This window comes from Salvelinus fontinalis, chromosome 26 (genome assembly GCF_029448725.1).
Source record: "Salvelinus fontinalis isolate EN_2023a chromosome 26, ASM2944872v1, whole genome shotgun sequence".
Classification (NCBI taxonomy): domain Eukaryota; kingdom Metazoa; phylum Chordata; class Actinopteri; order Salmoniformes; family Salmonidae; genus Salvelinus; species Salvelinus fontinalis.
Genome location: NC_074690.1, coordinates 46,918,844 through 46,933,519, shown reverse-complemented (window position 1 = coordinate 46,933,519; position 14,676 = coordinate 46,918,844). Strand labels below are relative to the sequence as shown.

The window sequence follows — 14,676 nt, the reverse complement described above, 5'->3', positions numbered from 1 at the left end:
TTGGCGTACTTTTTAATAAAAAAATCGGTGTCTCGGCGCAAGTTCGTTATCATGGAATTGCCCCCTGCAGTCTTGTGTTGTGTGAATTCTCCCTCTCCGTCCCTCACCCCTGCCATGTGTGTTGTCAGTGAGCTCGTCTGACTAGGGCTGTCTTGCTGTAAGTGTGTCAAACCAGCTTTCTTTCCTTTCCACACCACAGGCTTTGTTTCTGTTCTGTAATAGAAAATAGTCTTTCTCAGGATTCAACACGATTTAATCCTCTCTTCCTGTCTGGGGTATTTTCTATACAAGCTTTTGATCGTTTCAAGGAACGGTAGAAATAGTCTAGAATGTCATTGTGTGCTCTAGCCTTAAGATTTCCATTCACTGGAACTATGGGGCCTTGAAAACAGCCCCAGAGCTACTCCTCCTCCACCAAACTTTACAGTTGACACTATGCATTCGGGCAGGTAGCGTTCTCCTGGCATCCGCCAAACCCAGATTTGTCCGTCGGACTGCCAGATGGTGAAACGTGATTCATCACTCCAGAGAACGTGTTTCCACTGCTCCAGAGTAAAATGGTGGCGAGCTTTACGCCACTCCAGCCAACGCTTGGCATTGCGCATGGTGATCTTAGGCTTGTGTGCGGCTGCTCGGCCATGAAAACCCATTTCTTGAAGTTCCCGACGAACAGTTATTGTGCTGATGTTGCTTCCAGAATCATTTTGGAACCTGGTAGTGAGTGTTGCAAGCGCTACACGCTTCAGCATTCGGCGGTCCCGTTCTGTGAGCTTGTGTGGCCTACCACTTTGCGGCTGAGCCGTTGTTGCTCCTTGACGTTTCCACTTCAAAGTAACAGCACTTACAGTTGACCGGGGCAGCTCTAGCAGGGCAGAAATTTGACGAACTGTCTTGTTGGAAAGGTTGCATCCTATGACGGTGCCACGTTGAAAGTCACTGTGCTCTTCAGTATGGGCAATTCTACTGCCAATGTTTGTCTATGGAGATTGCATGGCGGTGTGCCCGATTTTTATACACCTGTCAGCAATGGATGTGGCTGAAATAGCCGAATCCACTAATTTGAAGGGGTGTCCACATTTTTTGTGTCTGTATCTAATCTAAAATCAGTTTAAACATCTAAAATTATAGTAGGCCACAACAAACAAAACACTGTCTTTACATGAAACCAAAATTCCAGTACCGTATGCGGTATTGTGACCTGGCCAGGTTATTTCTCATTAGCTTTACAAATTAGCAATTAAATAACAAAACACAATGTAATACAAATGCAATCTCTCTCCTCCCTCCATCCAGCAGTCCTGTATACAGGTTCCATCCCCCAGGCTCCCATGGCCTCCCCATGGCCTTGGTCCCATCATCCTGACCTTTAACCCCCACATACTGTAACACATGGATGACCTGGATGCTGTCAGAGGACTTTCTCCTCGACCCCCTCCTCCTGAGGACTCTGTGTCCCTCTCCTCGTCCAGCACCGACATCATCAACTTAGAAGGTACAGGATCAGGGAGTCAGCTACACTACAGTAGTTGCAGTAGTTAGTCCTGTATGTGTTATTGTATCTGTCTTATATTTGTTGTGTGTTATTGTGACACTTTTTTTGTGTGTGTCTAGATGTCCATTAAGCTGTGTGTGTGTTATTGTGTGTGTGTGTAGATGGCCACTACAGTGCCCTGCTAGCGGAGTTGGAGGCTGATGCTCAGGACCTAGAGGGAGAGTCCTGGAGTGTCTCTGTGGACCAGCAGTACATAAAGAGACTACACAAAGATGCTATAAAGAGACAAGATGTCATCTATGGTAAGACTATAGCTGGGGTAGCTGATCTTATCATTCAAGAACTGGTTCGGGTGATGATGATAACCATTGCTACAATTATGTTGTTGATGACTTCTTTATAACAGTAACAATGATGACGATGGTAGTAACTTTATAGCCGTAATAATGATGATGCTGTATTTGTGTGTGTGTGTGTGTCAGAGTTGATCCAGACTGAGGTGTACCACATGCGGACCTTGAAGCTGCTGCTGAGTGTGTACAAGTATGAGCTGAGACACAACCTACAGATGGAGGAGACTAGGCTGGACAGGATGTTCCCTCAGGTAACACACACACACACACGTACATACAGAGAGATGGTGAGAGAGAGAGATCTGAGACAGAGCCTACAGATGAAGGAGCATAAGCTGGACAGGATGTTCCCTCCGGTGACTCCATCTCCTGCTTAAAACGAATAGGTGTGTATTACATGTACAGTAATCATGTACAGTAATCATCATCCTTTACTCTTCCATCAGATGGACAGCCTGCTGCAAATCCACCAACACTTCCTGTGGTGTCTTAGAGACTGCCGCGACGGACAGAATCACTACACAGTCACACAGCTGGGAGCTATACTCATCAACCAGGTAGGAACCATTACACCCTTACACAGACAGGTAGGAACCATTACACTGTTACACAAACAGGTAGCAACCATTAATTACACTGTTACACAGAAGGGCAGACACCACTTCACTGTAACACAGACAGGTAGGAACCATTACAAAGTGACACAGACCAGGGGAAAATGACTGCCACCTCTCATTTAAGCCATGGAAGTTGAAGGCCGACCACGGTACTACAGGCATTGTTAGCAAAAAACATGATCCCCCATTTTAGTGAATGGATAAAATGGCAATCTTCGTGAAAATATCGAAGACAATCAAAGTACCAATAATTGCTTCTAATACACCAGATGTTTATCTTTGAACCGATTATTTTTTAAATCGCACACAGAATAAGTTATTTTTGTTGATTTTGTTAAATTTGTTGCTCATGGCAGCCTGCAGTACCCAGGTCCGCCTTCATCTTGAGTTAATGAATGTAAAGGGGCAGCACTGAGCTAGCCTGCAACTTCACTTCCTGGAGTAGCACAAACTGCGCATGTTGTCTACATGAGACGCCGTCTTAACCGACTTCATTTGGCTTCAATGCGCTATTGAGTCTTCACATAAGAATTAATGGTTTCACATGATCGATGGCTTGGTCCATTCATATACACAGTCATTGAAACAGACATGTAGGAACCATTACACTGTAACACAAATGGGTAGGAGCCATTACACTGTCACACAGCTGGGAGATAAACTGATCAACTAGGTAGCCCGCCTCTCTCTCTCTCTCTCTGATTCTGAGAAAGCATTCTCAAGAAATCATGACTCTCTCTGTACTATCCCTTTGTCATATATTGAGTGATACCTGATGTTTGCTTGTTTATTGTTGTTTACCTGATCATTATCATGATGATGTGGTGGTGTAGTTTTCAGGTGAGATGGGAGAGAGGATGAAGGAGAGCTATGGAGACTGCTGCAGTCACCACACAGATGCTGTCAGCTTCTACAAAGAACAGCTACAGAACAACAAGAAGTTCCAGAACTTGATTACGAAAATTGGTCGGTTGTCCATCGTGCGGCAGTTAGGAGTCCCAGAATGTATTCTGTTGGTGACTCAGCGGCTCACAAAGTACCCCTTTCTGGTCGAACGCATTCTACAGAACACTGATGGTAACTAACAAACTCAGTTAGGTAACTGAATGCCTTTAAGGTGGACTCAGCTGGGCTAGGATGCATATCTCTTTGCACTATAGGCCCCCAGGCCCAGCATGCTTGATAACCGCGCTGTTCACAAGTGAAATTAGATTTTACTTCCTGAATTGACTGAATTGAATTGGAATGAACCCAAACCCAATCCTCTACTCTCATCCCATCTTCTCCCATCAGCTGACAGTGAGGAGCACGATGCCCTGGCCCAAGCCCTGGTTCTGATCAGAGAGACAATCTCTGCTGTGGACTCTCAGGTCCATGACTATGAGAGGGCCTCTTGGTTGAGAGACATCGGCAGCAGTTTGCAACCTCATTCCCACGGCAGGCTGAAGGACGAAAGGGTGTTCAAGAGAGAGGACCTGGCAGTGGGGACCAAAACCCTGCTCCATGAGGGGACTGTCAACTGGCAGGCAGCCAACGGATGGCTGAAAGGTGATTTAAAAGAAATACTGTCAGATCCAAAAAATGTGGTACCCTTGATAAAGATCAGCAAAAAAAACAGTATCAAATAAATAATACACATACTGAGCAATATTGTATGCAAAAACAATTTTTTACATGTGAAAAAAATTCTCTCAAAAAGATTGGGGTCAAAATTATTGGCACCGCTGTTTTCGGAATCTTTCCAGATCCTTGATATCCTTCATCTGCACTTATGGACTGCCCAACCACAGGTTTTCACCGTGATTCAAGTCCGGAGACTGAGATGGCCAATGCAAAATGTTGATTTTTGTGGTCAATTAACCAATTATTTGGGGTTATTGTCTTGCTGGAAGATCTGCTTTCGGCCAAGTTTCAGGCAACCAGGTTTTTTGTCAAAAATGTCCTGGTACCGGGTGAAGTTCATGAGTTGACCTTAAAGATATTCTCTGGTACTTTTGAATACTTTTTAGCCAGTTTTTCTGAAAGTAGCGTCCACGAGCCAAAAGTGGTCACCGAAAATTGGTTACTACGTCACAAATGTACAGTTACAGTGAGCTCCAAAAGTATTGGGACAGTGACACATTTGTTGTTGTTTTGGCTCTGTACAGTCATGGCCAAAAGTTTTGAGAATGACACAAATATACATTTTCACAAAGTCTGCTGCATCAGTTTATATGATGCCAATTTGTATATACTCCAGAATGTTATGAAGAGTGATCAGATGAATTACAATTAATTGCAAAGTCCCTCTTTGCCATGCAAATTAACTGAATCCCCCAAAAACATTTCCACTGCATTTCAGCCCTGCCACAAAAGGACCAGCTGACATCATGTCAGTGATTCTCTTGTTAACACAGGTGTGAGTAGTGACGAGGACAAGGCTGGAGATCATTCTGTCATGCTGATTGAGTTCGAATAACAGACTGGAAGCTTCAAAAGGAGGGTGGTGCTTGGAATCATTGTTCTTCCTCTGTCAACCATGGTTTCCTGCAAGGAAACACGTGCCGTCATCATTGCTTTGCACAAAAAGGACTTCACAGGCAAGGATATTGCTGCCAGTAAGATTGCATCTAAATCAACCATTTATCGGATCACCAAGAACTTAAAGGAGAGCGGGTCAATTGTGGTGAAGAAGGCTTCAGGGCGCCCAAGAAAGTCCAGCAAGCGCCAGGACCGTCTCCTAAAGTTGATTCAGCTGCGGGATCGGGGCGCCACCAGTACACCACCAGCTTGCTCAGGAATGTCAGCAGGCAGGTGTGAGTGCATCTGCACGCACAGTGAGGTGAAGACTTTTGGAGGATGGCCTGGTGTCAAGAAGGACAGCAAAGAAGCCACTTCTCTCCAGGAAAAACATCAGGGACAGACTGATATTCTGCAAAAGGTACAGGGATTGGACTGCTGAGGACTGGGGTAAAGTAATTTTCTCTGAATCCCCTTTCCGATTGTTTGGGGCATCCGGAAAAAAGCTTGTCCGGGGAAGACAAGGTGAGCGCTATACCATCAGTCCTGTGTCATGCCAACAGTAAAGCATCCTGAGACCATTCATGTGTGGGGTTGCTTCTCAGCCAAGGGAGTGGACTCACTCACAATTTTGTCTAAGAACACAGCCATGAATAAAGAATGGTACCAACATATCCTCCGAGAGCAACTTCTCCCAACCATCCAGGAACAGTTTAGTGACGAACAATGTATTTTCCAGCATGGTGGAGCACCTTGCCATAAGGCAACAGTGATAACTAAGTGGCTCGGGGAACAAAACATCGATATTTTGGGTCCATGGCCAGGAAACTCCCCAGACCTTAATCCCATTGAGAACTTGTGGTCAATCCTCAAGAGGCGGGTGGACAAACAAAAACCCACAAATTCTGACAAACTCCAAGCATTGATTATGCAAGAATGGGCTGCCATCAGTCAGGATGTGGCCCAGAAGTTAATTGACAGCATGCCAGGGCGGATTGCAGAGGTCTTGAAAAATAAGGGTCAACACTGCAAATATTGACTCTTTGCATCAACTTCATGTAATTGTCAATAAAAGCCTTTGACACTTATGAAATGCTTGTAGTTATACTTCAGTATTCCATAGTAACATCTGCCAAAAATATCTAAAGACACTGAAGCAGCAAACTTTGTGGAAATTAATATTTGTGTCATTCTCAAAACGTTTGGCCACGACTGTACGCTAGCACTTTGGATTTGAAATGACACAATGAAAAGGAGGTTAAAGTGCAGACTGTCAGCTTTAATTTGAAGGTATTTTCATCCATATCGGGTGAAACCTTTAGAAAGTACAGCACTTTTTGTACAAAGTCCCCCCATTTTAGGGGACCAAAAGTATTGGGACATATTCACTTGTATGTGTATTGAAGTAGTACAAAGTTAAGCATTTAGTCCCATATTCATAGCACGCAATGACTACATCCAGCTTGTGACTCGACACAATTGTTGGATGCATTTGCTGTTTGTTTTGGTTGAGTTTCTGTGTTTGTTTTGTTTGTTTTTGTTGTGTTTGTGTTTTGTGCCCAATAGAAATGAATGATTCATAATGTATTGTCATTTTGGAGTCACTTTTATTGTAACGCACAAATATCATATCCCCTCAAAAATGCTAACCTCCTCTGTTATTGTAAATGGTGACAGGTTATTATGTCTTGGGGGTTTGATATTTGTGCATCTGTAACTTTCTCACTCATCATTATTCACAATTCATTCAGGATGATCCATAATCATGGTAGCATCCACATTCATGTAGAAGTGTTTAGCAACATCATCTATTCTAATTTACAAAAAAGTGACTCCAAAACGACACAATACATCATTTCTATTGGGCATAATCTGAAACACAACCAAAACAAACAGCAAATGCATCCAACAAATGTGTAGAGTCACAAGCTTGATCTAGTCATTGTGTGCTATGAATATGGGACCAAAGACTAAACCTTTTATTACTTTAATACACAGGAATTTGTCCCAATACTTTTGGTCCCCTAAAACGGGGGGACTATTTACAAAAAGTGCTGTAATTTCTAAACAGTTGACCCCATATGGATTAAAATCCCCTCAAATTAAAACGGACAGTCTACACTTTAACCCCATAGTCATTGTATAATTTCAAAGTGCTGGAGTACAGAGCTAAAACAAACAACAAATGTGTCACTGTCCCAATACTTTTGGAGCTCACTCTATGTGCACCAAGTCATTTCTCTCTCTCTCTACTGTGTGTGCATCTTGCTAGCTGTCACTCAAATAGCGAGGGGCTGAAGCTCATTGGCTGAAACTCGAATTGCTAAGGGCACTGACCAGCGTGGGGTTAATTTATGCTCATGCATCCTTATTTTGACTCCAAACCCACCACTGGTGTGTGTGTGGCCAAAGAGATCTATTTTCATGTCATCCGACCAAAGCACTGGTTCCAATCCAAGTGCCAATGACATTTGGCATCCAAGGGCCAACTCCAGGCGCTTTAAGATTTGTTGAATGACAAGAAAATAGAGCTCTTTGGCCACGCACACGATGGAGGAGCAGCTGTACAGTGAACAGGAGGAGGCCAGGCTAAACCAGTCTCAGAGACTTCCAAGGTAAAAGACGCTACCCATACCAGCTCTACCCGAGCGCTTCAAAATGTCCTCGATAACAGCTGCCTGCAACTCCCATTGTCAGGTCATATGGAATATATGTGTGTGTATCTGTAGGTCTGTTTTTTTTCTGACCATAGAATCTGTGTGTTCCTCCAGGGAGTCTATGTATGAAGGATGCCCAGATCATGCAGAGCCTGACAGAGAAGCTGCGTATCTTTGCTGACATGGCGGAGGCTGTAACAGGGCTGGAGGATGTAGCTAATCACTCTCGTCTGCTGCTCCGCAGTGACGACTTAGACCCCCAGCAGGGGGAGACACTGCTCAAGGGGGCCATCACTGAGGGTAGGTTTGAATGATAAATCCACCCCGAGACCTTATGCAATTGTGGAGATCTGAGAGGATTTGATAGGTTAAAGCAATATTGTAATAGCTCCACCTTCACCTCTGATAGGCTGGCCTTGGTACTCCTGCTAGGTCTGATAGGATCTGATAATAGGGAACTTAACCCTTTTCTTTAGTAAATCTGATATACAGTTGAAGTCAGAAGTTATCATACACCTTAGCCAAATACATTTAAACTCAGTTTTTCACAATTCCTGACATTTAATCCTAGTAAAAATTCTCTGTCTAAGGTCAGTTAGGATCACCACTTTATTTTAAGAATGTGAAATGTCAGAATAATAGTAGAGAGAATGATTTATTTCAGCTTTTATTTCTTTCATCACATTCCTAGTTGGTCAGAAGTTTACATACACTCAATTAGTATTTGGTAGCATTGCCTTTAATTTTATTTATTTTTATTTATTTCACCTTTATTTAACCAGGTAGGCAAATTGAGAACACGTTCTCATTTACAATTGCGACCTGGCCAAGATAAAGCAAAGCAGTTCGACACATACAACAACACATAGTTACACATGGAGTAAAACAAACATACAGTCAATAATACAGTGAAAATAAGTCTATATACAATATGAGCAAGTGAGGTGAGATAAGGGAGGTGAAGGCAAACAAAATATATATATAAATAAATAAATAAATATATAAAAAGGCCATGGTGGCGAAGAAAATACAATATAGCAAGTTAAAAAAAAAGAACACTGGAATGGTTGGTTTGCAGTGGAAGAAGGTGCAAAGTAGAGAGAAATAATGGGGTGCAAAGGAGCAAAATAAATAAATACAGTAGGTAAAGAGGTAGTTGTTTGGGCTAAATTATAGATGGGCTATGTACAGGTGCAGTAATCTATGAGCTGCTCTGACAGCTGGTGCTTAAAGCTAGTGAGGGAGATAAGTGTTTCCAGTTTCAGAGATTTTTGTAGTTCGTTCCAGTCATTGGCAGCAGAGAACTGGAAGGAGAGGCGGCCAAAGGAAGAATTGGTTTTGGGGGTGACCAGAGAGATATACCTGCTGGAGCGCGTGCTACGGGTGGGCGTTGCTATGGTGACCAGCGAGCTGAGATAAGGGGGGACTTTACCTAGCAGGGTCTTGTAGATGACCTGGAGCCAGTGGGTTTGGCGACGAGTGTGAAGCGAGGGCCAGCCAACGAGAGCGTACAGGTCGCAGTGGTGGGTAGTATATGGGGCTTTGGTGACAAAACGGATGGCACTGTGATAGACTGCATCCAATTTATTGAGTAGGGTTTTGGAGGCTATTTTGTAAATGACATCACCGAAGTCGAGGATTGGTAGGATGGTCAGTTTTACAAGGGTATGTTTGGCAGCATGAGTGAAGGATGCTTTGTTGCGGAATAGGAAGCCGATTCTAGATTTAACTTTGGATTGGAGATGCTTGATGTGAGTCTGGAAGGAGAGTTTACAGTCTAACCAGACACCTAGGTATTTGTAGTTGTCCACATATTCTAAGTCAGAGCCGTCCAGAGTAGTGATGCTGGACAGGCGGGCAGGTGCAGGCAGCGATCGGTTGAAGAGCATGCATTTAGTTTTACTTGTATTTAAGAGCAATTGGAGGCCACGGAAGGAGAGTTGTATGGCATTGAAGCTCGCCTGGAGGGTTGTTAACACAGTGTCAAGAGAAGGGCCAGAAGTATACAGAATAGTGTCGTCTGCGTAGAGGTGGATCAGAGACTCACCAGCAGCAAGAGCGACATCATTGATGTATACAGAGAAGAGAGTCGGTCCAAGAATTGAACCCTGTGGCACCCCCATAGAGACTGCCAGAGGTCCGGACAACAGACCCTCCGATTTGACACACTGAACTCGATCAGAGAAGTAGTTGGTGAACCAGGCGAGGCAATCATTAGAGAAACCAAGGCTGTCGAGTCTGCCGATGAGGATGTGGTGATTGACAGAGTCAAAAGCCTTGGCCAGGTCAATGAATATGGCTGCACAGTACTGTTTCCTATCGATAGCGGTTAAGATATCGTTTATGACCTTGAGCGTGGCTGAGGTGCACCCATGACCAGCTCTGAAACCAGATTGCATAGCGGAGAAGGTATGGTGGGATTCGAGATGGTCGGTAATCTGTTTGTTGACTTGGCTTTCGAAGACCTTAGAAAGGCAGGGTAGGATAGATATAGGTCTGTAGCAGTTTGGGTCTAGAGTGTCTCCCCCTTTGAAGAGGGGGATAACCGCAGCTGCTTTCCAATCTTTGGGAATCTCAGACGACACGAAAGAGAGGTTGAAAAGGCTGGTAATAGGGGTGGCAACAATTTCAGCAGATAGTTTTAGAAAGAAAGGGTCCAGATTATCTAGCCCGGCTGATTTGTAAGGGTCCAGATTTTGCAGCTCTTTCAGAACATCAGCTGACTGTATTTGGGAGAAAGAGAAATGGGGAAGGCTTGGGAGAGTAGCAGAGGGGAGGGCAGTGCTGTTGACCGGGGTAGGGGTAGCCAGGTGGAAAGCCGTAGAAAAATGCTTATTGAAATTCTCAATTATAATGGATTTGTCGGTGTTGACAGTATTTCCTATCTTCAGTGCAGTTGGAAGCTGGGAGGAGGTGTTCTTATTCTCCATGGACTTTACAGTGTCCCAGAACTTTTTTGAGTTTGTGTTGCAGGAAGCAAATTTCTGCTTGAAAAAGCTAGCCTTGGCTTTTCTAACTGCCTGTGTATACTGGTTTCTAGCTTCCCTGAAAAGTTGCATATCACGGGGGCTGTTCGATGCTAATGCAGAACGCCATAGGATGTTTTTCTGTTGGTTAAGGGCAGTCAGGTCAGGAGTGAACCAAGGGCTATATCTGTTCCTGGTTCTAAATTTCTTGAATGGGGCATGCTTATTTAAGATGGTGAGGAAGGCATTTAAAAAAAATATCCAGGCATCTTCTACTGACGGGATGAGATCAATATCCTTCCAGGATACCTCGGCCAGGTCGATTAGAAAGGCCTGCTCGCTGAAGTGTTTCAGGGAGCGTTTGACAGTGATGAGTGGAGGTCGTTTGATCGCTGACCCATTACGGATACAGGCAATGAGGCAGTGATCGCTGAGATCTTGGTTGAAAACAGCAGAGGTGTATTTGGAGGGCAAGTTGGTTAGGATGATGTCTATGAGGGTACCCGTGTTTACGGAATTGGGGTGATACCTGGTAGGTTCATTGATAATTTGTGTGAGATTGAGGGCATCAAGCTTAGATTGTAGGATGGCTGGGGTGTTAAGCATGTTCCAATTTAGGTCGCCTAGCAGCACAAGCTCTGAAGATAGATGGGGGGCAATCAGTTCACATATGGTGTCCAGAGCACAGCTGGGGGCAGAGGGTGGTCTATAGCAGGCGGCAACAGAGAGAGACTTGTTTTTAGAGAGGTGGATTTTTAAAAGTAGGAGTTCAAATTGTTTCGGAACAGACCTGGATAGTAAAACAGAACTCTGCAGGCAATCCTTGCAGTAGATTGCAACACCGCCCCCTTTGGCCGTTCTATCTTGTCTGAAAATCTTGTAGTTAGGGATGAAAATGTCAGAATTTTTGGTGGTCTTCCTAAGCCAGGATTCAGACACGGCTAAAACATCTGGGTTGGCAGAGTGTGCTAAAGCAGTGAACAAAACAAACTTAGGGAGGAGGCTTCTAATGTTAACATGCATGAAACCAAGGCTATTACGGTTACAGAAGTCATCAAAAGAGAGCGCCTGGGGAATAGGAGTGGAGCTAGGTACTGCAGGGCCTGGATTCACCTCTACATCACCAGAGGAACAGAGGAGGAGTAGGATAAGGGTACGGCTAAAAGCTATGAGAATTGGTCGTTTGGAACGTCTAGAACAGAGAGTAAAAGGAAGTTTCTGGGGGCGATAAAATAGCTTCAAGGAATAATGTACAGACAAAGGTATGGTAGGATGTGAATACAGTGGAGGTAAACCTAGGTAATGGGTGATGATGAGAGAGATATAGTCTCTAGAAACATCATTGAAACCAGGTGATGTCATCGCATATGTGGGTGGTGGAACTGAGAGGTTGGATATATAGTGAGCAGGGCTAGAGGCTCTACAGTGAAATAAGCCAATAAACACTAACCAGAACAGCAATGGACAAGGCATATTTACATTAAGGAGAGGCAAGCTTAATCGAGTGATCATAAGGGTCCAGTGAGTAGAGGTTGGTTGGGGGCACGGCGATCCAGACAGCTGGCCGGGTAGCTAGCTATCGGTAGCAAGATAACATAGGATGGAGGTCTGTTTATATTTATTTTTTTAATATATATATATAATTTTTTTTTTTTTTTTTTTTCTTTTTTATTATCTTTGGGCAAACGTTTTGGGTAGCCTTCCACAAGCTTCCCACAATAAGTTGGGTGAATTTTGGCCCATTCCTCCTAACAAAGCTGGTGTAACCGAGTCAGGTTTGTAGGCCTCCTTGCTCGCATGCTTTTTCAGTTCTGTCCACAACTTTTCTATGGGATTGAGGTCAGGGCTTTATGATGGCCACTCCAATACCTTGACTTTGTTGTCCTTAAGCCATTTTGCCACAACTTTGGAAGTATGCTTGGGGTCATTGTCCATTTGGAAGACTCATTTGCGACCAAGCTTTAACTTCCTGACTGATGTCTTGAGATGTTGCTTCAATATATCCACACACATTTCCATCCTGATGATGCCATCTATTTTGTGAAGTGCACCAGTCCCTCCTGCAGCAAAGCACCCCCACAACATGATGCTGCCACCCTCATGCTTAACGGTTGGCATGGTGTTCTTCGGCTTGCAAGCCAACCCCATTTTTCCTCCAAACATAAAGATGGTGATTATGGCCAAACAGTTATATTTTTGTTTCGTCAGACCAGAGGACATTTCTCCAAAAAGTACGATCTTTGTCCCCATGTGCAGCTGCAAACCATAGTCTGGCTTTTTTATGGCGGTTTTGGAGCAGTTGCTTCTTCCTTGCTGAGCAGCCTTTCAGGTTATGTCGATATAGGACCCGTTTTACTGTGGATATAGATACTTTGTACCTGTTTCCTCCAGCATCTTCACAGGGTCCTTTGCTGTTGTTCTGGGATTGATTTTCACTTTTCGCACCAAAGTACGTTCATCTCTAGGAGACAGAACGCGTCTCCTTCCTGAGCGGTATGACGGCTGCGTGGTCCCATGGTGTGTATACTTGCGTACTATTGTTTGTACAGATGAACGTGGTAGCTTCAGGCATTTGGAATTTGATCCCAAGGATGAGCCATACTTGTGGAGGTCTACAATGTCTTTTCGGAGGTCTTGGCAGTTTCTTTAGATTTTCCCATGATGTCAAACACTGAGTTTGAAGGTAGGCCTTGAAATACATCCACAGGTACTCCTCCAATTGACTGAAATTATGTCAATTAGCCTATCAGAAGCTTCTAAAGCCATGACATCATTTTCTGGAATTTTCAAAACTGTTTAAATGCACAGTCAACTTTGTGTGTGTAAACTTCTGACCCACTGGAATTGTGATACAGTGAATTATAAGTGAAATAATCTGTCTGTAAACAATTGTTGGAAAAATGACTTATGTCATGCACAAAGTAGATGTCCTAACCGACTTGCCAAAACTATAGTTTGTTAACAAGAAATGTGTGGAGTGGTTGAAAAAAGAGATTTAATGACTCCAACCTAAGTTTATGTAAACTTCCAACTTCAATTGTAAATACTTATTGACCCACCATGAGAATCCAATGTCAGCTTGTCAGTCAGATAATCAGCTTTTAGTTTATTCTTCTTCTCTCTTCAGTGGAGAATCTGCAGAACCTTCTCCTGTCCAGTGTGACTCTGAGAGACCCCTACCCCCCTCCAGAGGACTTCCTGGGATCAGAGGGATACAGTTTGAGGCCAGAAGATCTACGGCTCCTTCGAGGGGGGCTAGGCCTTGGGAACCTGGCCGCACTCAGGAGAGCCGAAACCTTAGGGGGCTATGTCTGCAATCCCAGACCCCCTATGAATAGTAAGTCTACCGCTCAGTCTACAACTCATATTGCTGTGGTTACTGGATTGACCCCCGCACCTGTCTGATTCAGAGGGGTCGGGTTAAATGCGGAAGACACATTTCAGTTGAATGCATTCAGTTGTACAACTGACTAGGTATCTCCCTTCCCTTTCCCTTATTATACCACTGTTCGTTTTCAAATGTTTTCAGCAAACATTTCTGCATGTTTTCCAGATGGTAATATACAGGCGGGAGAACGGCCAGGCAGTGTGGCGGTACAACCTCTAGACAGAGGTCAGCGTTCAAACTCTGACCCCCAGCTACAGGACCTTGACCAGTCAGAGAGTCTGGAACTGTCGGTGAGTGACTGGCTGTCCCATTCTCTCCCTTTCAATTCCAAGTGGGCACTTGTTCCCTCCTACAAGTGTGCTCTTGTTCTCTGAGAGAGAGGGAGGGAGGGAGGTATTGACTGGTTTAGTTCGTCTGATTCATGGTATTGTGATTACAGGCTGATGAGTCACCAGCACCAGCATCATACTGGACTTCTCCATGCCCAAATCCATCCTTTCCTGAAGCGGAGGTAAGTGTTGCTAGATGACTCGGAAGTCTGAACATATCTTGATGTTTAGGTTCATGAATATCTGCTGTCACATTTTTTTTTATTGTGCTAACCAAATATGCAAATATTTGTCTATTAGATCACATTTATATTTAATGTTTTCAGATCTTCAACCAAATCCTAATATTAAATAAAGGGAACCTGAATGAAAAAA

General features: G+C 43.9%; 1 protein-coding gene across 6 annotated transcripts in view; it reads left to right on the top strand.

Annotated features, from left to right (window-relative positions):
* The window catches only part of LOC129824475 (rho guanine nucleotide exchange factor 18-like), a 29,539-nt gene that overhangs the window by 3,700 nt on the left and 11,163 nt on the right, over positions 1-14,676 (top strand). For 4 of the 6 annotated variants that reach the window (XM_055884173.1, XM_055884171.1, XM_055884176.1 and 1 more), the window contains exons 2-11: positions 1,294-1,492; positions 1,654-1,794; positions 1,975-2,096; positions 2,292-2,402; positions 3,296-3,539; positions 3,756-4,010; positions 7,733-7,918; positions 13,712-13,921; positions 14,138-14,262; positions 14,412-14,483. In XM_055884173.1, coding sequence (XP_055740148.1) covers positions 1,390-1,492; positions 1,654-1,794; positions 1,975-2,096; positions 2,292-2,402; positions 3,296-3,539; positions 3,756-4,010; positions 7,733-7,918; positions 13,712-13,921; positions 14,138-14,262; positions 14,412-14,483 — 1,569 coding nt within the window. In that variant the 5' untranslated portion in view covers positions 1,294-1,389. The remainder of the gene's footprint in view (positions 1-1,293; positions 1,493-1,653; positions 1,795-1,974; positions 2,097-2,291; positions 2,403-3,295; positions 3,540-3,755; positions 4,011-7,732; positions 7,919-13,711; positions 13,922-14,137; positions 14,263-14,411; positions 14,484-14,676) is intronic. The other 2 variants (XM_055884174.1, XM_055884172.1) reach the window with 1 other exon arrangement.